The 24,696-nt window shown below is 34.6% G+C and overlaps 2 protein-coding genes and 1 pseudogene across 8 annotated transcripts; all 3 read left to right on the forward strand.

Annotated features, from left to right (window-relative positions):
• Positions 1-663: 663 nt before the first annotated feature.
• LOC142606795 (G-type lectin S-receptor-like serine/threonine-protein kinase LECRK2) lies at positions 664-3,215 on the forward strand (annotated as a pseudogene).
• Positions 3,216-8,966: 5,751 nt separating this feature from the next.
• LOC142607168 (pentatricopeptide repeat-containing protein At5g59600-like) lies at positions 8,967-11,984 on the forward strand. Its single transcript, XM_075778592.1, has 2 exons — positions 8,967-11,027; positions 11,418-11,984. The coding sequence occupies exons 1-2, from the start codon at positions 9,380-9,382 to the stop codon at positions 11,483-11,485; spliced, it is 1,716 nt and encodes a 571-aa protein (XP_075634707.1). The 5' UTR covers positions 8,967-9,379; the 3' UTR covers positions 11,486-11,984.
• Positions 11,985-20,921: 8,937 nt separating this feature from the next.
• On the forward strand, positions 20,922-23,919 carry LOC142607419 (uncharacterized). Of its 7 annotated transcripts, none has more exons than XM_075778910.1 (3): positions 20,925-21,459; positions 22,328-22,423; positions 23,204-23,919. In XM_075778910.1, exon 3 carries the CDS (start codon positions 23,250-23,252, stop codon positions 23,661-23,663), a length of 414 nt encoding a protein of 137 aa, XP_075635025.1. In that variant the 5' UTR covers positions 20,925-21,459; positions 22,328-22,423; positions 23,204-23,249; the 3' UTR covers positions 23,664-23,919. The 7 variants fall into 7 exon arrangements, with proteins under 7 accessions (XP_075635026.1, XP_075635025.1, XP_075635024.1 ...); XM_075778909.1 differs by having other exon boundaries at positions 20,955-21,459; positions 22,328-22,465; XM_075778915.1 differs by having other exon boundaries at positions 21,043-21,459; positions 22,310-22,459.
• The last annotated feature ends 777 nt before the right edge of the window (positions 23,920-24,696 follow it).

Genomic DNA, 24,696 nt, shown 5'->3' on the forward strand with positions numbered 1-24,696 from the left:
AGAATACAACCACACACAAAAGTAAGAACATCATCTTAAACAAAAAGCCACACATTATTTGGACTTCCAAACTTCCGGAGAGAAGACATCTCTGAAATGCAAGACTAGCTTTCTTTTTTATGCAAATTCTGGACTTCACTTAGCACTTGCGAGTTGAGTGCGGAGGAGTTTGGCGGCAGCAACCATGTTGCTAAGAGCAGGCTTAACTTCGGAATATTTACGTGTCTTGAGACCACAATCAGGGTTCACTCAGAGAATGTTGCTCTCCAGGACCGCAAGCATCTTGTTGATTCGGTCAGCTATTTCTTCAGTGGATGGGATCCTAGGTGAGTGGATGTCATACACACCAGGACCAATGCCAGCACCGTATTTCACTCCATCACGGAAGACTGAGCTGAGAGAAGCTTTTCATCTGATCTGGAGTTCTCAATGGTGATAACATCGGCATCCATGTCTATGATCGAGTGAATAATGTCATTGAAATGTGAGTAGCACATGTGGGTATGGATCTGTCCAAGACAAAAGAATGTTAACAGTTCCACCCAATCTTTTCTTAATATGCAGTCAAAATTCAATTTTTTTAGTGTTTGAATTCTACATTTCAACATTAATAAGGAACACTATTACCTTTTAATTGGTTGTTGTTTTTGTATCATATTTAATTATAAAAATATTTTATAATCTCACATTTAAATTATGTAGTATTTATTATATTAAACAAATATCATTAAAAATTGATAAATTTATATATAATTTTGAATAGCATATTACTACTAATTTTAAGCTCTACTGGACAATTAGAGTACTAATTTTATTCCTAGTAATACAGATTATATACTAGTACTTATTTTTATTCTGCTCTATTTTAACGTTGAATCATCATAAAGTAAATGAAGAAAACCAGATGTCTTGGTTTCTTCAGCATCTAATTGGTTGGGACTACAAGGTCAGTACCTTGTAGTCCCAGACCATGTTATCATTTCCCAGAAAAGAGAAGTCATTCTTCACAGTCAAGAAAACATAACAAAGGGCTCGAGTTCATCTTTACTTTGACAAAATGTTCCACATGCAGAGCTTCCTCTACCAGTATATTTGTGGTAATACAGTCTATCATTTATACTACAAAGTGTATCACTTATAAGCTCCTCATACTAGTATGGCTTTACAAGTATCATATCTTCTCTCCTTGTTGCTTCTTATTTAGTTGTTGCCATATTCCACCACTGCCCAAACTTCCAGCAACCAATATGCAATATCTGGGCTCATCCCTAACTGCACAGGAAAAAGACTCTTACTGGGCATCGCCTTCTGGTGACTTTGCTTTTGGTTTCCCACTGTTTGGAAAGGGAGGATATCTACTAGCCATCTGGTTCAACAAATTACCTGAAAAAACCATTGTCTGGTCAGCCAACGGAGACAACTTGTGCCAGGAGGATCAAAAGTAGAGCTTACCAAAGATGGCAAATTTGTACTCAATGACCCAGCAGGTCTTGAGATATGGAAAGTTAACTTAGTCGGTTCAGGAGTTGCCTATGCAGCCATGCTTGACACCGGAGACTTCGTGCTGGCAAGCCGGGATTCTAGCCTTTTGTGGCAGAGTTTTGATCATCCAACTGACACAATGTTACCTTCACAGACAATGATTCAGGGCAGCAAGCTTGTTGCTCGTTACTCAGAAATGAATTACTCTAATGGAAGGTTCTAGTTCCCTTTACGAATGAATGGAAGTCTTCTGCTTCAAGCTAGAGCTTACCCCACGGATTATTCTTATGCTGATTATTGGCCAGAAGAACCTTTAGGCACCGGCTTTAAGGTGGTCTTCAACCAGTCTGGCTCTATAATCTTTACAACAAGAAATGGAAGCATAGTTAAGAGTATATCATCAATTCCTGGTTCTACGCAGGACTTCTATTAAAGAGCAATCATGGAATATGATGGTGTCTTAAGGCATTATGTCCACCCAGAAAGCAGCTTAATGTCCAGGAGTTGGTCTTCTTTGCCAACCTTCATACCTTCAACTGTGATACTCATTGTGTCAGTGCTCCTTAGTAACTTAGTGTTTCTGAACTTACTCTTCTTGTTGGCTGTCTTTCTGCTTGTTTTTCGTTTCAAATATTGGAAACCAAAGGCCCTTAAACCATACCCAGTCATTCCAGGCATGAATTTGCAAAGCTCCACTAATGAGGAACTAACAGAAGCCACAAATGGCTTCAGGGAAGAGCTGGGGAGGGGTGCCTTTGCAAAAGTTTATAATAGAGTTATAGAATATGAGGACAGAAAACCAGTTGCAGTTAAAAGGATGAATGATATGGTGAAAGAAGGCGATCTGGAGTTCAAAGCTGAAGTGAGTGCTATTGGCAGAACAAACAACAGAAATTTGGTCCAACTGCTAGGATTTTGCAACAAGGGGCAGCACCGTCTTCTTGTATATGAATTCATGAGCTATGGTTCTCTAGCAAGCTTTCTATTTAGGCTTTCGCAGCCGTATGGGCACCAAAGAATTCAAATTGAATTAGAAACTGCAAGAGGTCTCTTTTACTTGCATGAAGAATGCAGCACCCAGATCATACATCATGATAATAAGCCACAGAACATCCTTTTGGACGACTCTTTTACAGCTAGAATTCCGGACTTTGGATTAACCAAGATTTTGAAATTGGACCAGACTCAAACTACTACAGGTATTAGGGGAACAAAAGGGTATGTTGCCCCAGGATGGTTCAGATACATGCCTGTTGCAGCTAAGGTGGATGTTTATAGCTTTGGCATTTTGTTGCTAGAGCTCATTTGCTGCAGAAAAAGTTTTGAGGCAGAGGCACAGGATGATACTAGCTCACTGGGCTTATGATTGCTATAAAGAAAGGAAACTGGATCTGTTAGTGGAGAATGATGAGGAGGCAATAGGTGATGTGAAGAGAGTGGAGAACTATGTGATGATTGCAATATGGTGCATTTAGGAGGATCCATCACTAAGACCAACAATGAAGAAAGTGGTACAGATGATGGAAGGAGCTGTTGAAGTCTCATTTCCTCCATGTCAATCCTCATTTAGCAGTTCACTCTAAATCCTCTAATATAAATTACTTCACTAGTTGTTTAAAGTCTTTATGCATGCATAATTGTCAACATAATTAGCCTGGTAAGTCGAGTAACATCCAGGAATTTTTTACTTGAATGTATAATAATTTTATGTATCTCCCAAGTAATTCTTTATTTAAAAATTTGTATCAAACAAAAAATAAAGTGGGGGGGGGGGGGGGGGTTGGGGGGGACCTAGATAAAGTTTTCCTTTAATACTGCAAAAATTTATCTTTCTATTGAGTATTGAACCATGATAAACTAATACAAAACCCAAAACTTAATGCCATCATTCAAATGGATTAAAAAATTGAGTAGGATGCCATGGGCAAAAAATCGCCTTGCATGCAGAATCCCTCTATCAATCTTAAAAAACTCCGATGGACAAGGCCAGGGCAATGAATAGTGGCTAAACTTAGCAAGATCAAAAACTACCGTCTTACACCTTTGTAAAACTTCCTTATGATGTAATGTCGTATAGAGATTAATTATATGAACATTTAGGAATATTCATCAATGCCATGTAAGGGTCCGTAGATGGGGTATAGAAGGATTAAAGGTACAAAAATTGAAAAAGAAAGATAAAGAACGAAATGGTAGAGAGAGAAGGAATCATGATCAAACAGTCTTTGTTCTTAGTCATCCTTTATATTAGTAAAATGATCTTTTGTTTTGTTCTATGATATGATGAAGACTAATACTTGCTGTCCTTGTGTCTTTGCCTCTCTTTATGGAAAAAAAGGTGCAACCCCGAGATGTGGCACAATCTGCAAGAGATTAAGCCTTATAAAATTCAGATCACTAGTTTCAATCTTCCCCTGCCTTTCTATTGAGGCTAAACTCATTGACTCCGAAAGTGAAATTTTTTACGCGTGTATCAGTAGAAGCTATCAATTGATATCTTTTTTTTTTTTTCTTTGAGGGACATTTTTGTCTATTCTATACATAATATTCAAAAATGAAATTAGAAAAGAATTGGGAATGGAAAATGCTGATTTGAACCATAAGTGGGACTAAAATTTTCATGCAGCTGCATTAAGAAATTACTGAATTGACATGAGATTACATATCTCTACATTGAAACAAACAAGCTAGTATCTAAAACAGTACACCTAAGTCTGCTTCAAGTGCTAGACTAAAATAGTACAACCAAACATGGTTCAGTACTAGTGAGGAACATGCATTGATGCATACCCATTGGAAATTGATTATACTGAAGTAGTTGTAGTTTTTTTTTTTTTGATAAGCTGACTATACTGAAGTAGTTGGAAAAGGACGTGTGGGCACTAAAACTTCAGTGGCATCTTCCAACATTTGCAAAACATTCTTCATGGAAGGTCTTAGCAATGGATCCTGCTGAATACGCCAGATAGAAGTTGTCACAAACTTCTTCACCCTTTTCATGTCATTCATTGCCTCCTCATCATTTTCTACTAGCAGATCCATTCTCCCTTCTTTGTACTTATCATATGCCCAATCAACCAGTATTATTTGATTTTTATCCTCTACACTTGGTTTGACATTCTTTCTACAACAGATGATCTCGAGCAATAAGACACCAAAACTGTAAATGTCCACCTTTGGTGTGATAGGTCTATTCCTGAACGACTCAGGGGCAATGTAACCTTTGGTTCTCCTTATCATTGCTGTGGTTCGAGACTGGTACATCTTCAAAAGCTTATCTAATCCAAAGTCAGAAATCCTTTCTGTATAAGAGCCACCCCAAAGTATATTTTCAGGCTTGATGTCACAATGTATAATCTGAGTGTTGCACTCTTCATGCAATTAATGGAGTCCCTTTGAAATTCCCACTGTAATTTGCACTCTTTGGTACCAGCTCGGTCTTGAAGATCCAAAGAGGAAGCTTGATAGGGAGCTGTTGCTCATGAAATCATAAACTAGAAGTTGATGTTGGCCCTCATTACAAAATCCTCGCAAATTAACTAGATGTTTATGATTTGTGCGGCCAATTGCATTCACTTCTGTCTTGAACTCTTGCTCACCTTCTCTCACAATCTTGTCTAAGCGCTTGACTTGCAATGAAATTTTCATCATCTACTGTTAGGACACATTTGTACACTGTTGCAGAAGCACCACTGCCCAATATTCCTTGAATCCAAATGTTGCTTCTTCTAGCTCCTTGTAAGTGAAATTCCGTAGGTTCATCCCAGGCGTTGATGGGCAGGTTTGTGGCATGACTGAGCCTGTTTGAAGCATTTTTTTAATACTTTTTTTGCATCAATCGTGAAATGACCATAGCAATTGCTAGCAGTAGCATGAAGTTCATTAATACTGAACTTCCAAACAGTAGTGCTCCATTACAGGACATTATTGAGTGACAGTTGTATTGTTCCTCAATTTGATAAGACCTTTCCCTCCGATGCTGGGGTTGACAAAGCCATTTGAGAGAGGTTGTTTTTTCTTCCAGCATTACCGTCTCTGAACACGGCAAGGGCACAAAAACAATCACTTAAGAAAGAATTTCTGCATGCATCCTCACTGACTATTTGATAATCATAGTCATTGGGTGGACAATCCATGTTAATCAACTCTGTGACTGTGATATAGAAATGTTGATCTGACTGCTCCAATCCTTCATCACTAGTTTGCAGAGCAAAGTTCTGCTTGCATCCTTTTACCTTATTATCTGAATCCAGATAAGCATAACCTGGTAGACAGTTGCAGATTGGTTCCTGATGATCACCTAGTGTTCAATAGCTATTGAATCCACAAGGTGCTGCACCACCATATAGTGAGAAGGCCTGGTATATATCTGAAGGAATGTTAGTTGTAATTGACCACGCCAGAAGCCACCCTCCAGCACTCGTGCCATTGGCCTTGGGGTAAATGTATTGTCTGAAAACTCCATCATAATCTAAAGTTCCTCTCTGAAAGAAATCTGTTGTTGAAACTGGGTTCTTTGATATAAGGTCAGTCGAGTTCCATTTCTTGCCATAATGTAGATGTTGCCAGATTGGTTGAATTGAAACTGAAAGCCAGTACCCACTGTATTGCTTTCCCAATACTTCTCACAAAATTAAGCGTGACATCAAAAAGGGACAGTAAAAGACCTCCATCGGATTGTAGAAGAAATTGGAAGTTTCCAATTGATTAATTTGTTTCTGATACACGAGAATCAAGTATGCTGTCTTAATTTAGTACCTGAGTTGGCAATATGGTGTCAGTTGGAGAGTTAAAGCTTTCTCATAAGTTGACATAATCTTGTCTTGCAAACACAAAGTTCCCAGTGTTGAGCATGGATACATAGTTTACTCCACTAGCAGCAACATCAGCAGCCCAAACCTGCTGCATATTTGTGTCGGAGAGAACTAGCTGGCCACCTGTTGTAAGCTCAACTTTGGATCCTCTTTGGACTAGACTATTTCCATTGGCTGACCAAATTATGGTTTTTTCTGGGATTTTGTCGAACCATATAGAAAGTAAGAAGTTTATAGCAAAAATTGGTCGGAATCCAAAAGCAAACTCACCAGATGGCGAATTCCAGGAAGAGTTATCATCAAGAGCAGTGAGATAAGATCCCAAGCTATTGTTTGCATTAGTTTGCGCCAAAGTAGAAGGAGGAAGCAGCCAAAGAAGGAGCAAGTATGGATATAGTGTGACAGAGCAAAAGCTATGGTTAGAAGTCGGAGTTTGTTATGCTACAGCAAAGATGGTAGTATAGAGAAAACCTCAAATCTTATTATTTATGGACATCAAACTGAACTGAAAGCTTAAGACGCAATACTCCCCAAAATCCAAAGGATAGCAAGAGAGTTTTCTGGAGCAAAGATACTATAAATCTTTCCTGAAACGAGCAAATATGTTAGTGAATTATCACATGAGATCTTTAGTTATATTTTTATTGATGCTACATGTCCTATATAGTGAAGCACCATATCAGAGTAGGTTAGACTCTACAAAATGACACACTATTTTTTTTAGTCATGATTGATACAATTACAAATGTTTCAAATAAAGTCATAGTTCTGATAATATATATAAATTAGCATTAGAATCCACTGCAATTTGATATAAGATATTATTCTTGGTCCAAGGTCACCATTTTCTCGCTAAGCCTAAATTCTGCAAAGAAATAAAATAATTACTTAGCATTTGTCAGACACTTCTACTCATATCTCCCCAACCCATTTGAGACCTTCACCAGTTGTAGTCGTTGATTTATCTGCATTGCAAGAAGATCTCATTTGAATGACCTGATCAAATTTCCAAGATAATCACTTTAAATAGCATTTGCAATGAACATTGACATTACATTTTAAGTCTTCCTTTTAATAGTCTCATAAGCAATGAAATAATTTATTTTGAACCAAAAAAAGAAGCAAAGCCTTTCATCAACTTGAGGTCCTGAAGCATTGACCTCAACTTGAACAAAAGGCTGATTTTCCACTTTCATTGCATATGTTGAACAATCATTGCTCGAGCTTAGATTGACTTCTTCAACATATTAAGTTGCAGTAGAGCCCTGTAGAATCAACACAAGGCTGCTGTGGATCACACTCTTAGGACTAGACATTGGTCCTATACTTGAAACAAAGACAACACAGCAACAAATGAATAAATATATGCAAAGTGAAGAAATTCAACTGTAACTTGCAAGTATATGTACCAGATGAGTTTCTTTGATAATCCATTATGATAGAAACCATTACGCTGCTCTTCCATAGGTACTGCTTTCTTCCCTAGCTAAGACTGTTTGTCTCCCGAGATTTTCCCAGTTTCCTACGCCTCATCTCTGTAGAAAGTAAATTCCTTGCAACTTAACATAAGATATTGTTCATGGTCTAAGGTCAACATTTTCTCACTAAACCCTGAGCTCTCCAGAGATATAAAGGGTGTTTCATATTGAATTTTTCAGATTCAAGACCTTCACCAGTTGTAGCCATTATTTCTTCTCTGCATTGCAAGAGAAAATTCCAGTTGCATTGCATGACCTGATCAAATTTCCAAGGTAATCACTTTAAATAGCATTGAACCAAAATCAAAATTACATTGGCACTCTTCCTCTTATAATCTTGTAAGCAACGTAATAATTTATTCTGAACCATCAAAAAAGAAAAAGAAAAAGAACCAAAGCCTTACTTCAACCTAAGGTCTGGAAGCATTGACGGTGACTTGAACAGCTTATTTGGAATTGTATTGCATATGTTAAACAGTCATTGCTTGAGCTTAGATTGAATTCTTTAACATGGTAAGTTTCAATACAGCCCTATAGAACCAAGCTACCGTGGATCACACTCTTAGGACTAGACATTGTTCCAGGACTTGAAATAAAGAAACACACATCAACTAATGAACAAACATGCAAAGTGAAGAAATTAAATGATAAACTGATAAGTATATGTACTAATGCATAAAACAGTGTTATCTTTTTAACGACAATTAAATTTAATATAGTTATGCGTTTGGATTTAATTGAAAAACCTAATTTACTATAGGCAAGGAATAGGAATTGTACCTAAGTTTTACCAAATAAATAAAACCCATTGTGCAGCTTTTCTAAAGGCCAAATATTTCTGCTTCAATTGCTTCCCCCAACTCCAATTGGAGCTATTCTTGTACTCGAAAATTAAAAAATTTATATACCTACTGTTCAGTCCAGTCTGGTCCAGTCTAGTCTATTTTGGGACCGGGACCGAAACCCACAATTTTTAAAATTTATTGGATCCATTGATGATAAATGGTCCAGCATGTGAATCTTTTTTTCAGTCCTAAAATAAAGGAATTGTGAGCAATTTTTCAGTAGCAGTATAAAGGAAGGCAATTTATTTTTGGCCAAATATTCAATTTTTAAGAAAAAAATTATTGAAGAGCTTCTACCCGAAGTTATTTGGGTATGTAGCCCATTTTCAAACTTGAGTCCGAGCAACAAACTCGAGTTCCAAAAGGGCTACATACCAAAATAACTTAGAATTCAATTTGCTAAACTTGATTTTCATTTGGAGCTCAAGTTTAAAAAAGGACTACATACCTAATAACTTGGAATTCAGTTGGCTAAACTCGATTTTTATTTACAACTTGACTTTAGCAATAGGGGCTACATACCGTTAAAAAAACCTACAAGTTGGAACTTAAAAGATATATCAACAATTTCCAACTCTCCTCTCCTGCACCGTTTAACTCACATAGTTTGATATCATAATTCATACACCCTGCCCTTGATGTCACTCACTCGCTGGTCTTGTTGTTTAGTCCTTGATTCAGTCTCATTTCAATCACAAGCTTATGACACATTCATGGGTTTGGATTATCTATCTGCGTTCATAGGGCACTTCATTAAATAATGAAAACACTGCTTCTGAAGTCATTCAATACGTTCCCAAATTGGTTCGCTACGTGTTTGCATAAATGCCTGAAAGAGAAGGCTTTGCGACCCGGCAAGCAAGTTCATGCAACGTTGTTGACTAGTGGGATGGACATGAAGGTGTTGTCTATGAACTCAAAGCTTGTTGGGATGTATGCAAGTTGTGGTGACGTGAGGTCTGCGAGGATGGTGTTTGATAACATTCAGAACCCCAATGTTTTCGCATTGAATTGGATGGTATTGGCTTGTGCGTTTAATGGGTATTATGAAGAGGCAATTGGGTATTTTTGTTTGATGCAAGAACTGGGAAATGTTGGTAATAAGTTCACTTTTTCGATTCTGTTGAAAGCGTGTGTTGGCTTAATGGATGTAAAGAAGGGGAAAGAAGTTCATGCTGTGGGGAAGAAGATGGGTTTTGTAGATGAGGTGTCAGTGGCAAATGCTTTGATTGATATGTACTGTAAATGTGGAAGAGTTTGTTATGCTCAGAGGGTGTTTGATAGGATGGTTAAGAGAGATGTTGCTACTTGGACTTCTTTGATTTGTGGGTATTGTAATATAGGAAAGACTGGAAAAGCTCTTGATTTGTTTCAGAGGATGAAGTTAGAAGAATTAGAACCAAATGATTTCACGTGGAATGCGATGATAGCTGGTTATGCTCGGGGTGGAGATATTAAAGGAGCATTTGCGCTCTTCTCTAGAATGACTAGAGAAAGGTTGGTTCCTGATTTGGTCACTTGGAATGCAATGATTTCTGGTCTAGTGCAAAGCCAGCAAGCTGGCGAAGCATTCAAGTTGTTTCGGGACATGTTGGTTTCAGGGATTAAACCCAATCTTGTGACCGTGACAGGATTGCTCCCTGCATGTGGATTGACAGGTTCAATGCAAAGAGGAAGAGAAATTCATGGATTGATATACAGGATGGGGCTTGATATTAATATCTTTGTTGCTAGTGCACTTATTGACATGTACTCAAAATGCGGCAGTGTGAAGAATGCTCAAAATGTTTTTGACAAGATTCCTGTCAAGAATATCGCGTCATGGAATGCCATGATTGGTTGCTATGGGAAGCATGGCATGGTTGAATCGTCAGTACAGTTGTTTGAGAGGATGCAAGAAGAAGGAATGCAGGCAAATGAAGTGACTTTCATTTGCATTCTTTCTGCATGCAGCCATAATGGTTTAGTAGAAGAAGGTTTGAAGATTTTTAGGTCCATGAAAGAGAGTTATGGGATTGAGGTTGGAAAAGAGCATTATGCTTGTGTTGTTGATCTTTTGTGTCGTTCAGGGAGGATGGTAGAAGCTTATGAGTTGGTAAAGGAGATGCCAATGGAAGTGCCAGAGTCAATTGTTGGAGCTTTCTTCAATGGCTGTAAAATCCATGGAAGAAAAGATCTGGCTAAAATGATGGCTCAGGATATTCTGAAGATGGAGTTGAAGAAACCTGGAGGTTATGTGACACTATCAAATATTTATGCTGCTGATGGTGATTGGGAAGAGGTTGAGAATGTAAGGAAGATGATGAAGGAAAGTAACAATCGTAAGAAGCCTGGTTTTAGTTGGGTAGAGAAAAGAAATGAGTTTGTTGGAGAGGGAAAAGAAAGTGATGAAGTTGAAATGGGAGCAGGTATGCGCTCTACCTTTCAAATTATGAATGAGATTATAAACTTCCAATGAAACTATATATTTGTATATGACGTAGGTCAGAGTTATATAACTTATAAAAGTATATGAACATTGAAAAAGCTAAGGTGAAGCAAAAAAAAGTTAGAAATCTAGGTAATAAATTTGAAATATTGACCACCGAGAACTACTTTCACATTAAACCTTTCCGTGCAGCAAGTAGAAGAATTAAAAATAGACAATGGGTATTACCCTCAATTTTTCCCCCAAATGAAATTGTAGGAAGAATCAATAATCTCTAAGAAAGAAGGAAATGTGTATCAATTAATTTACTAACGTTCCCTTTCTTGGCTTGGGCATTCCTCTGAATCTTATAATTTTCTCTTATGTGCAGACAAGATCAAAAAGGACAAAAACGATCGAGAGCCCAAAGATTTAGATTCTACAGGACTTGGTGGTTAAACAATTAGAGTTAGTGAGGCTGCCATTTGAGTACCAAATTCTTTTTTTTCTTTTACTTTTCTTCTTCCTTCTTAGAAAATTATTTCAACAAGTGTAGACTTCAAATATAAATTTTTTCAGGGACATAAACGTAAAAAGAAAGGAATTGAGACAAAAATAATCTACTAGGGATCTCAGCATACCTGTTTTCGAAATCAGAAGGCTTTTTGACAATTGTACGCTTTAGTTTTAAACTTATAAGAGTATTACTGTTTCTTTGGAGTCTGGACGAATGGAGATAAGAAGTTGTGCCATTACATGAGTGTCATTTTTTCTTCCACACCATTTATGGATACAAACTCATTATTCATCATAGTGTAGAAGGAAACTAGATTCCCTGATGTCCATATCTGTGATGCAACTACTTCTTGGTAGGATTTATGTCATGATGTAATTATAAATATTCACACCATTTTGTGCCTGTCATCTATATGATATTTCAACCCAAAATATGCATAGTTTCTTTCTTTCTGTAAGTATTGATGCTCTCCACGCTCTCCCCCCCCCCCCCAAAAAGTTTGCTTGGCACGGGTTTGAAATCAGTTCCTTCTGCGTTGTGTTCTGTTGAAAACACCACATTTCTTGACAGTGGCATGAAATTGAAAATTTTGCATTATGCTTGGATGGAAGGAAATGGAGGGAGAAGACAGGAGCTAAGAAGGGAAGGTGACCAGAGCTGAACCCATCTCCCTCTGTTCCGAACATACCCTTGGGGACAGATTTTTTTAATAAACTTAGGGACACAGATTTAGTGCCTTGTTTTCTCCATGACTAAGTTTTGATTCATACCTTGAGTTGTCATAAGTTGTCTCCTAATTATATGGAAATTGGCTTATGGTGCTTGTACTAGAGCATACTAGTGATACCTTGTCTTTGTTTAGACGCTATTAGATTGAATATGAGTTTTGAGTTGTGTGGGCATGTACTAGGTTGAATTTGACTATATAAGTGATTATAAAGATTCTAGTCTGTATGGTGCATATGTGGCTAGCATTTTTCTTGTGATATCTAGAATTGTATAGATTGGGTTGGATTTGATACGAATATAGGTTGCAAGGGTGTGTGCTTATCCTAACACGTAGTGCTATGTAAGTGATTACAAGGTATCTTGATTGTAACTTGACTAGTCTTTTTATGGTATAGTAGGGGGAAACCAAATTGGGTTCGACCAAAACTTGGATTTATCTTCTCAAACTCAGGCTTGGGATTAGCACTCCATTTGTTTCTGCACAAGATGGTTTTGGCAAGGGCAACGGTGTAGGATGGTCGTAGCCGCGGCAGCTGTGATGGTGATGAGAGTGGCAATAGTGACTGATGGTAGCGATAAGGTTGAAGCTAGTGTAGAGGTGACAACCAAGATAAGTCTTAGTACTGACCATGTCATTGGCAAGTAGTATTGGCATAAGAAAAGGTAGGAGGGGTTGAGATGCTTTTGGTCAAAATAAACGGAGCATTAGTAAATATACAGATATGGATTGACCCGTGAGTGGCGTAAAATCCTTGAGAAATTTTCTTTTAGCACAAGGTAATCTGCCCGACGTTAAATAGAAGGACTTTTTGATTTTATTGGTCACCCAGAATGAAGAAAGAAGAAAACTTAAAAAGGCACCCAGAATGGTCCACCATCTTGTTGCCTATACATGCAATTGTCCCTTTCATTCGTCCCTTTGTAATTTCTTTTGTCGGTTTTTTTTTAAAAAAAAAAAAAATTGAGAACTTCACTTAAAAAAAGAAAAAAGAAAAAAGAGTATGTAATGGGCAAAAGTTTAAGCCAATTATAAAATGCCACATCGGAATTCAATGACAAATTTTGAATTAATGTCATTAAATTAATTAAATTAGATGATGACATGTGTCATCTAAATTGACATCACATTGGCATATCAAAATTTGCCACGTGTCATTTGGCCCACAAGATAAAGATAAATTTCTTATTCAAAATTTATGGATAATTATCTTGATTAAAATAAATAAATAAAATAAAGATAAATTTTCTATTCAAAATTGATAGATAATTATCTTCATTAAAATAGATTTAATAGAGATAATGATTTATCTTTGTTGATTATTATCTTTATCAAAATACAATATAGATAAATCGAGATAATTATCTCTAAGAAGAATTTGGGCCAATCAAAAGTCTACTACATACTTTCAAGTATATCAACTCGAAGTGGAGCTTATCCTCTAAAATCACTATAAATAGAGGACATCCCCTCTCATTTGGGGACCAAGTTTTCAAGAGGTCCAAGCTCTGGAGAAATTTTGTCTCAAGAATCTTTGAAGAACTTGAAGAACATTTGAAGGGCTTGAAGAACTTGAAGGACAACAAATGTGTAACAAGCTCAAAGCCAAAGATTCGTTGTGAAGACCATTTGATCCATCTTTCAACCAAATTGAGAAAAATTTCGCATCTGAGTTAAGACCATAAAAAAGATAGAATCAAAGGAGCACTTTTTGTAAAAGAATCAAAACAGAGATTGTACTCATTACTTGATTAATACAAAAATATATTTGTAGAACTCATTTTTCAATTTGTTTGATTTTTCTTCAATTGAAAAATTTGTGTTTACAGAGTATACAGAGAAAACAATTTGTTGGATATTGTCAATGGTACTATGACCATTCATACACTTATAAGTGTATATTTGACTCTTTTTAGTGTATAATGTATAAAGGAGAACTTGATTACTTTTTTGGGTTTTTATTAATTGGTGTTCTTATGCTCTAGTCAAAAGAAGCTTCGAACAACCCCCACTTGCATTGGGAAGTAACAAAAACTAATAAACAAATGTTATTTAAATTGAAAATGACTTGACTCCTTAAAAAAACCAATTGATTGTACTAAAAAATTCAACCTTTATGAGAGCACAAGGACACCTATTATCATGACGTTTTTTTTTTTATACGAAATGATTTATAATAATTTATTTTTTATAATAAATATTAATTTATATCTTATCTACCAAAGAATAGAATTTGAAATCTTATATATAGACCATATATCAAAGGATTGTGTGGTTTCGGCCAAGGGTCCAAAGAATGAAAAATTATTAGAAGAAAAATAGTTTGATAGTTCTTTTGAGGTTTAAAGGATACTCATAGCTGAGAGCCATGTAAATGAGGTTGAAGTTTGTTATCATGGAAGAAGTGATACCAAAATTTATGGTATCTCAATAAATGATATGATATAAGAACTTCTGCTATCACAAAATATATTTTTGTTCTTATATACTGATGGTTTGGGTTGCGAGAATTTGAACCATATACGTTTTTATTGAAACTACAAGATTCTCGACGTTACAAAACACATTTGAATAGCCAACATTTACTAACTACCTTTTTGCATCATAGACTTCTCTACACACGGAAAAAAAAGGTCTGACAGTTTATATTATATAACTGAGATGGTTTTAGGCTTTTAGCCCATGAAATTTAACTCTTAATAAAAAAATTTCAAATAGTTATATGGCTAAGATGATTGTGGCCGATTATGCCATCTTAAAAAAAAATCCGAATAATGACTATATGTAGTGGAGAAGTGACTTTGTTTGTCAACCTAAATAGTCATAGGGACTAATTTGGAGGTAAACTTTCCACTCAAACAGAGTCCAAGCTCCCTATTCCTTTAATAAGTGCTTATAAGATTATCAATTCCAAGACCCAATTGATATGAATAAATAAGAGCAGAGTGGGTTTGAAACTGGGAAGGGAGGGAACCCAAGGACCCTCCAACACCATTTCCAATATTGTGACCCATTAGTAATAAGTAAAAAAAAAAAAAAAAAAGTGTCTTCTTTTAAAGAGGGAAGCAAAGAACTAAAGGAAGAAATTCTAACATAGTACTATGTGTACTTTTAGAAAGATAGAATCTAATTCCTCAAAAAAAAAAAAAAAAATCTAAAATCACAATATCTTGGACCAATTATTTACATTACAACCACACTGTGCCTCCCATACCCTGGGTTGTGGTCTAGGGGTCCATGTAGTCACAGTGGTCTGGAACATTGTACACAACAACACAAAAATGTTTCGAGAAATTCACATGTGAAGGACGATTTTGATGATGGACCACCCAAAAACAATGTACTAGGTTACACGAAGAGTAACCTGTATGAGCAGATAGACAATTAACCAGATGACTTTCAAATCACCATCCTTTCAATGAAAAGCTGAAAACACAAAGTTACAAAAACAATACAATGGGCTTGCATATGAAACTTCAAGCAAGTCAAAAAGGTTGATTTGAATCTTCTTTCTTTCTTATCCTTTCTGACCCCAAAAAATTAAAAAAAAAAATCTAAAAAATTACCAATATTTTAAAAGATGAAGTTGCTACTTTCATAATCAATCCTGTCTCTAAGGTGGCTGTCATACATTAATATTTCCACTTAGTTAGGTGGTGTTATTTTTCATAGTTTATTTTGTTTTTCACGTGGCATAGACATGGTTCAGCTAATTAAGTTGAGAACATAACTTTTGCAAAAAAAAAAAAAAAAAAAAATTATAGAAAAGTGTAATTGTGGGCCTTATTATACAGCATAGTTGTAACTTACAGTGAGTTCTAAATTGATACATATTATCATGTAAAACAAAAACAGATAGGGTGAGTCTTAAATTAAAAATCTTATTGATGAGGAAATAAAAAATGGTAATGTCATCTCTTAATTTGCATAAGAATTAGGTCTCAAAAAAAAAAAAGTTGACTAAGAATACTCTTCTAGTCCCTTCTAGTGGCTAATTTTTTTTTTTTTAAAAAGCATTTTTTTTTTAATATTCTCCAAGTGGCTCAAACAAAGTGTTTCAGCTATTAGACCAAAAAATGCAAGAAGGAATATACATGATTTTGATTTTTGAGGTTGGTTTCCCCAGCTTCCTGAGTGCCATGGCAAAGCCAATTTTCACAATTTACTTATTTAGTGGGTGAAAAAAATAGATAACTTTGGTGTTTGCAAATAAAGAAAAATACGACATGGTATGCACTAAGCAAGGATTACCTAAGAAAAATAAAATAAAATAAATACTCAGTTGAGAGGGTCAAAGACCTATATATATATATATATATATATATATATATATCATGAAATATATAATATTCAAAAGTATAAAATTCCTTGAAGCATCAATTCTGCATAAATTGACTATTTTTTGAGAGAATACATGACTAGAATTGTCATAGTTTTTTTTTGAGAGATAGAATTGTCATAGTTGATAGTACATTTATTTAGAATAAGACAAATGTATCCGTGAGTGATTTTGGTAAATGTCAAATCCCCGACTTGAGTGATGTACACAAAGATGAAGGCATAAAATAAGGGTAGATTTGTTATGCAAAGTAAATTTTGTTGGAATAGATTAGGATTACAAACCCACCTTTCTCTCCCCCCCCCTCTCTCTCTCTCTCTCTCTCTCTCTCTCTTCATCCAAGCCCATTTTTTCTCCTCTAAGCCTAATTAAGAATAGCCACGTTATATCATCGCGTACTCTTGGTGCAGTGGTCACTTCACAAGTATAAGTGTTTGTAGGGTATGTGAAGTATGGGTCGGAGTTCAAGTTTTTAAGAGGGAGTTTCGCATATATATACACTTAGATTATGTTAGAGTAGAATTTATGTGAAGGACATATTCTATGTAATTGGTTAATCTTTTGACAAAATGAACTTTACTTGTAATTGGGTAGATCTAGGATGAGTTTAGTACTTCAAGAAACATGTTGTTCAATCCAAGTATTAAAACCATGAAGATTGAATCAAGAAACAAGTGAAGAAAAATTGTAAAAGCTCGACAGATAACTCGACAGAAACAGTATCTATCGAGACTTAACGAAGAAAGCTCGACAGAAGTTTGATAGAAGCTGAATCTGTCGAGATTTCTAGATATGATTCTCGGCCCGTGCTGAAATATTTGTGTAGGGTTTTTTTTTCTCACAACCCTAGACATATATAAGACTTATTTTAAAAGCCGTCACAGTGGGTATGCACATAGAGAGCATATGAAAAAGTGACCGAGTACCTTATTCTCTCTATAAGAAGTGACTGTGTCTTTTGCATCTTAGGGTTTTGTAACCAAGTACATCTTGGTCTTCATTATTGATGAAGTGAAGAATTTTGTAGTCAACAACATCTTCTTTAAGTTGCTGGAGTTAGTCACGTACTGAGATCCGTGCATAATTGGTTAGTCATGTACTGGGATTCGTGAAAAAGGGTGGCATTCATATATTGAAGAGTTTAAAAGTTCTGAAGTAGTAGAAGGTTTCTGCTATAAGTTCATCTAGGGGGATTGTAGAGTCTAGGGACATAAGTTTTGTACTAGATTTGAAACTTCTCTTTATTATAGTGGATTACTTTTCGGAAAGGTTTCCCCTTAAGTTTTTTACTGCGAAAATAGTTTGCTTTATTGGTTTTTCTAGGTCATCATATCTTGTCTTATTTACTATTTTGCTGTGCATGATATTGACATGATATTGATGTTAGTTTGTTTAAACAATATTTTTCATAATAAATTTAATTAACAACTTGAGTTTAAAACTTATTAATTCTATCGATCAGGGTCTAAATTTTCCAACAATATATATATATATATATATATATATATATATATATATATATATATATATATATATATATATATATCCTTTTCAGTTAATCTTATATATACAAAAACAAGATCAATCTTTTTATTTTTCTTTTCTTGTTTCTAAGAAGCACCACCCTTTATCTGTTAGCACATCAAGTGGCCGCAATAATACAAGTGAATCCAATTTTTTTGTTTTTTTTTTTTTTTAGCAATATCCAATCTTTCTCTTAAAAAAAGGAAAACATTTTTCACAAGTGAATGGGGGACCAATAAGTTAGACGTAACCCATAGCCATTGATAAATCATCCTTGTTTATATAAATTAATTATGTGACTCAAAATATTCATGAAATTAAGTTTCAAAAGCTTGTAAAAAGATATTAGAATCTGGATTTTTCAAAAAAAGAAAATCACTAAAAAGACTTTGGATCTTTTTAAATAATAATAATAATAATAATAATAATAATATTATTATTATTATTAGAGCTAAATTACAAATAACAATTTTTAATTTTATCCAAAATTTAATCTAATCTTGTAATTTTTAATTTATTTATTTTAGTCCTTAACTTTGACTTTTATTGAACACTGGTGTATAACATGTGCATATGCATGATACAAGTAAAAAAAAAAGTTACAATTACACACATATATGGATTCATATTATACTCTCTATCTCTCTTATTTTTTATTTTATTTTCTTTTGGATATACACATGAGTTTACTCTTTCTTTTTTTGTTTATTGAGTTTTTGATGATTTATTTATATTAGACCTTTTGTCTTTTGCACCTCATTAACTCACCTAGAACAAATTTTTTTTAAACTTAAATAGGACATGTGGCGCAAAATTAGACAACATATGGAATCCAATTTAAAACCTAATTGGATTTTCTCTTAACTTTACCCCTCTCTCTCTCTCTCTCTCTCTCTCTCTCTCTCTCTCTCTCTCTCTCTCTATATATATATATATATATATATAGATTTGTCATTTGATCCACTCCATTAAGTGGGTGGCTGTTAACTACCCCTAAAACAATGTTTTTTTTTTAAGATAAAAAAATACTAGCAAAAAATTATCATATTTTAGACACTTAACAACTCATTGTAATGGAAGGGGATGAAAGGACTATACTGAATACAAAAGAAAGTGATAAAATTGTAATGAAAAAAAAAATCATAAGCTATAGGACTGAATTGAATTTTAGGCAAAGTTATTTGTAATTTAATTTAAGACTAATAGGCCAAAAATGTATTAACCCATTTGGCAAATTAATTAATTAATTATCCAAGTTAATTAAGTCAATTTAACATGTAACAGCGTGGTAGCACAAACAAATCACCAATTAAACTAAATACAGCGAAAAATAAATTTGACACGGTAATTTGTTTACGAATGGTAAAAACCTCCGAGGTAAAACCCCACCGGGCGAATTTAAGGTCATCACTCTTGAGAATCCACTATTATCAATCACAAGCGGTTACAAAGTAAAAGGATTCTCAGTACCTAATACCAACTTACAGTTGAACCCTTACCTTAATACCCAATTGGACTTGTATCGTAGCGGTAATCTTTCCGTTCAATGCACGAATCTTAGTATGTGACTAATCAATAATGCATGAATCCTAGTACGTGACTAACACACCAACTTGAAGAAGAGGTTGGCTACAAAGTTTTTCAGCTCATCAACATGAAGATAAAGAAGCCCCTTGGTCACAAAACCCTTGGCACAAATAAGCAGTAGCTTCTATAAAGAGAATGATGAACTAGAGCAATTTTTGTCTCCGGTCACAATATGCGTGTATTCAATTTTCAATAACCTTGCATTACTTGTGATGGCTCTTAAAATAATCCTTATATATGTCTAGGGTTGTGAGAAAAGAAACCATATATGTCTAGGGTTGTGAGAAAAGAAACCATACATAAATTCTCAAGGATATGTGTGTAATCAGAACTGAAAAGTATGATTTTGTAATTCTTGATAGATATAGCTTGTGTCAAGTTTTAATGAACAACAATTCTTCACTTGTTTTTTGGACAGATTTGCATGGCTTTAACACTTGACTTGAACAACATGTTTATTGAAGTCTTAAACGATCCTAAATCTACCTAATTACAAGTAAAATGTGTTTCGTCAAAAGATTAGCTGATTACATCAAATATGTCCCTAACAAAGACTTTTATCGATTTATAATAAGTTTTGTTTCTGAGTGCATTAGGATGTAGTTTTTTTAAAAACATTTTTTTTGCTTAAAACTTGAAAGTTTATTTACTTATTTGTTAAAATTGATTAAAAGACTTTTAAAAAGGAATGCATAAACAAATAAACAAAAAAAATTAAAATAAAAAGTTGTTGTCAAAGAGACTAAATTTCTTTTCAATTTCAATGCCATCAAACCCATGTTAGAAAATATAGTAATGAGCCAAGGGTTATTACACAAGATATTACAAGCCAAAGATTGAAATAGGTAGACATTTGAAGAGAGCAAGCTTAACATGGGAAAATATTTGATTACATGACAAATTTTTTTGAAGATAATTAAATTATATAGCTACTTATCTTCGTCTAAAAATGTTACATTTACAAACAATCCAAAAAAGAAAAAAGAAAAAAGAAAAAAAGAAAAACTCATAATTGTTGAAATCAATTTGGAACACTTAAAATTCAAGTTATTGGTGTCCTTTGCGTGCCTAAAGTAGTTACAAATTGATGTCGTTAGGTTTCACTTATGGAGACATATGGCATCAAAGTTAGTACTTTTTAGTTTGTAGTTTGACATTTTTACCTATTACTGTGTTCTGTTTTAGATCCACACAACAACAAAGACCCCTTAAACTTGAGTTGAGAGTCCAACAATTTATAGCTCTTTGGCTTTGGAGAACATGGCTTACTTCTGAATCTCATTCATTTACCAAAACACCCCCTTTGTTTTCAATTTCATACACGCGTATCTCAGTACACACTACAGAGAGACAGAGAGAGAGAGAGAGAGAGTCACACACACAGCCTACAAAGCCAATCAACAACAAATATCTCTTCAGCTCTCATCTCTCTCTCTCTGTGAAGCATTCTCTGTTTCATTTTTTGGACAATTTATTTGAGAGGAGCCAACATGCTGTACCTTATGTTCTAATCCTTATTCTATTCGAATCTCAATGTTTCTTGATCTGGGTATCCAATATTTCACCCTCAGATCATAGTTTTTTCCATTAAAAATCCTTTTTTTCCTCAGCTTTCACTGTTACAAGACAAAAAACCCATCTGGGTCTTGCTCTCTCTTTTAAGTTTATATGGGTGTTTAAACAGATTCAAAGTGATGGATTTCATGCTGAAGATGCAAAGAAGCTTTTTTTCAAACCTGGTTAGTATCATTTCATCTCTCGTCTCTCTCTATATATATTTTGGTTTTGTGATTGAAATATTTTTGTTTCTTTGTTGTGCCATATATTGCTTTTATTCTTGCTATTTCTGGGGTTTGAAAGTTGAAAAATTGATTGTCTTATGTTTGATTTATTTGGGTTCCATCAAGTTCATGTTTTGTTTTGGATCTTTACTTTCCTGGTTTTGGAGATTTTGCTTTGTTATCAAAGCTTATTTTTTGATTCTTGGATTTTCGGGATATAGTAATTTCTAGCGTTTATTTTTTCCTTTTTTCCCTAAGTGAGTCTTTGTAGGTATGTTACTTATCTTCAAGATTTTAGTTTCCATATGATTTGTGTTCTTGTGCTGTAATATTTTGAGAGTAAACTGATACAAATTATTTAGTTTGTAGCTGAAAAAGCAGAAGTTTTATTGTTTGTTGTTCATTTTCTAATTGACTTGAGTAAAAGGAAAATCTTCTGGAGGCTGTGATTGTTTTAATGAGAATACAGAAGACCATAAGTGGTATTTATCAATTTTGAGTTTTTCACAAATTTTGACCTTAGAGAACAAACCTCTTCTCGCATGTACTAAACACACTGTTAAGCTTGCTCAAGTTCATCTTTTGGAAACAAAAAACAACAGAAAACTGTGATTAAAAAACTGGTTTCCAATTTATTTTTTTGGCAACTAAATGGAGAGCAAAGAAGTTTTGTAATCAGATATTATTTTTAGACAGTTCATATGCATCTCATAAGCTATTGTTTCAATTTATAATGAGATTAATCCTGCCCTAGCATTAATCCAGATTGAATTGAGTGGCAATGGCTATATCTCTTCTTTATTGATAGGATTTCCATCATTTGCAGTCTCTGGCAAAGTAGACAATGGCAAGGCACCGAACATTTTGTTCCTCCAACATCCATCCATCATTAATTATCTCAATCTGCTTTCCTTATTCACTGGTACATTCTGTGCTGCAACTAGCTGCACCTTTACTAGTAAGGGTGGGTTAACCAGCTACTTATACAGCTGTTTTTGTTTTGGTTGTCTGTTTGCTATATTTGAAGAAGCATGCTGAAAACACAATATCTACTGCAGGGACATTGAAGTGAATGGAGTTAGCATCACCCTTTCTCTTTTGTTTTTGGGGGTGGGGGTGGGGGTGGGGGAGTGGGGATTGTGTATATTGGTTAATTACACCTGCATTCAATGGGGTCATGAACCCATTACCTCACCTTATATCCTGTTCTTATGCTGGAAGGAGGTGCTCTAGTTCAAAATTTTTATCATCTTAATTTATTCTATATAAGAGAAAAGTAACATCCCATATTCTTTTTGATTCCTAGAAGTAGTCCTTGATGGACGAGAGAACTGTTTATTGCAAATGCCATGAATGGCAATATGGATTCATTTGGACGATGCTTGAATGTACCATAAGTCTTTGTTATTGAAAGCTAGTGTATGTGTGCTGGTTGCTACTTGGTACATTTATAGCATTACACATTTATGGGATCTGCTATTATGTTTCACTATTTGTTTATTTTTATGCCTTTACGCATATCTTTTTGTTTAATTTTCTTCACAGAAAAAAAACTTGATGGAATGATAAGATTATTACATTTTCTTGATGTGTCCAAATTCATCAGAATTTTATTATACATTTATTGATTAGACTGTATATTCTTAAAAGTTCATCTTAGCTATATTGACACCTTTGAATGTGTTTTTTTTTTCTCTGGCAGAAATCTGCTTCATTTGTATGAGTTATTCTTTCGTGGTTCTAAAAATATGGGTAGGGGTAGAGGAAAGGGGAAGAAGTTAACTGTTACCAATCATGAGGATGGTGGAAGTGGCGAGGAAGAGAAAATTCCTGCACAGAAGAGGAGGGGAAGACCTCAAAAACCACTGAAGGATGAAATTGATGATGAAGAAGTTGAAAAAATAGAGGAGGAAGACAGTGAGAATGCAAAATCTGGTACTCCAAGCAAAGAAATAAAGAGTCCTTCTGCAACAGAGAATGGAAAGAAGAGGAAGCGAAACTCACATGTAAAAGAGAAGGCAGATTCTGTCAAGGAGGAAAACGGTAATGGAACCCGATCAAGCACTGATGATTCAATTAAGTCCAATGGATTTCGGCTAAATGGAAGCAGGCGGAAAAGCAAGCCTCGTCGAGCTGCCGAAGCAGGTGTTGAGTGTAAGTGAGACTATGGGTTCTCCCATTTGATGCTACTGGATTGCGGGGTAGGAAGTGAGACCTAGTAAAACTCTAGTTTCCTAATGCTTTTTTGGTTTTTGTTCCTTATCCTTTTTGGTAGTTCCTTATCATTGATTCCTTTTTTTATTTAAATTTGTGAGAATTCAGAATTTATTCTGCTGGTTGTAATTTTCCATAATGCTATTATATTTTATGTTTTCACTGGTTTTTGTATTATATAAATATGCATGACATGTTTAAGCAGTTTCTATTATCTTTTATCATTCTTACAAATGATTCTTAGATAGGCTCAATTTGGTAAAATAAGTAGATCTGCATTCTGTGCTCTGCCATATATAGTTCTGCTCTCATGATATTGTTTTCCCTGTCTTGTACAACATAACTAATAAAGTATTAATAATGTCTTAATTTGTTGGGATAGAAATTTTGGTATTTTTCCATTCTCTTACTCTACCAATGATTGAATACTACTTGACCTCAAGACAAATCATTTCACTTCACATTTAGCCTTTTTGGTCCATGATTTGATCTTGGGCTCACATTTGACCATTCTTTCTTATCTCCATTCTACATATGTTTGTGTGGGTGGAATTCATTTACTTTTAGACTTACTTGATAATTAGTCCATCCATATCTTCTTACAATCCTTTAGCAAATGTATTAAGCTTTCATCAAGAGAGTGGTTATGCCATGTTATAGATATGTTTGTTGTTTGATGCATCTTGAGTTATTAGGAATATGATTCAATTTCATGATAAATGAAGTTTCTTATAAAAGTTGTATTACCTTGCTCTGGAGGATTAATTGAAGACAAAAAAATTGGTGGAGTGATCAACCAAGGTCACTAATAAATAGGTTCCCTAGAAAATATTCAATGCTAAAATATTTCCACTTGAAAATTACATATCTGTAATCTAAAAGCACTTTATACACTGCTTGAATGGTTGAAGAGAAGATAGAATGGAAGAGAAGAGACTAACAACTTGAAATTTCAGAAACCATGTCTGATTAATTAATGTA

This window comes from Castanea sativa, chromosome 8 (genome assembly GCF_040712315.1).
Source record: "Castanea sativa cultivar Marrone di Chiusa Pesio chromosome 8, ASM4071231v1".
NCBI classification, from domain to species: domain Eukaryota; kingdom Viridiplantae; phylum Streptophyta; class Magnoliopsida; order Fagales; family Fagaceae; genus Castanea; species Castanea sativa.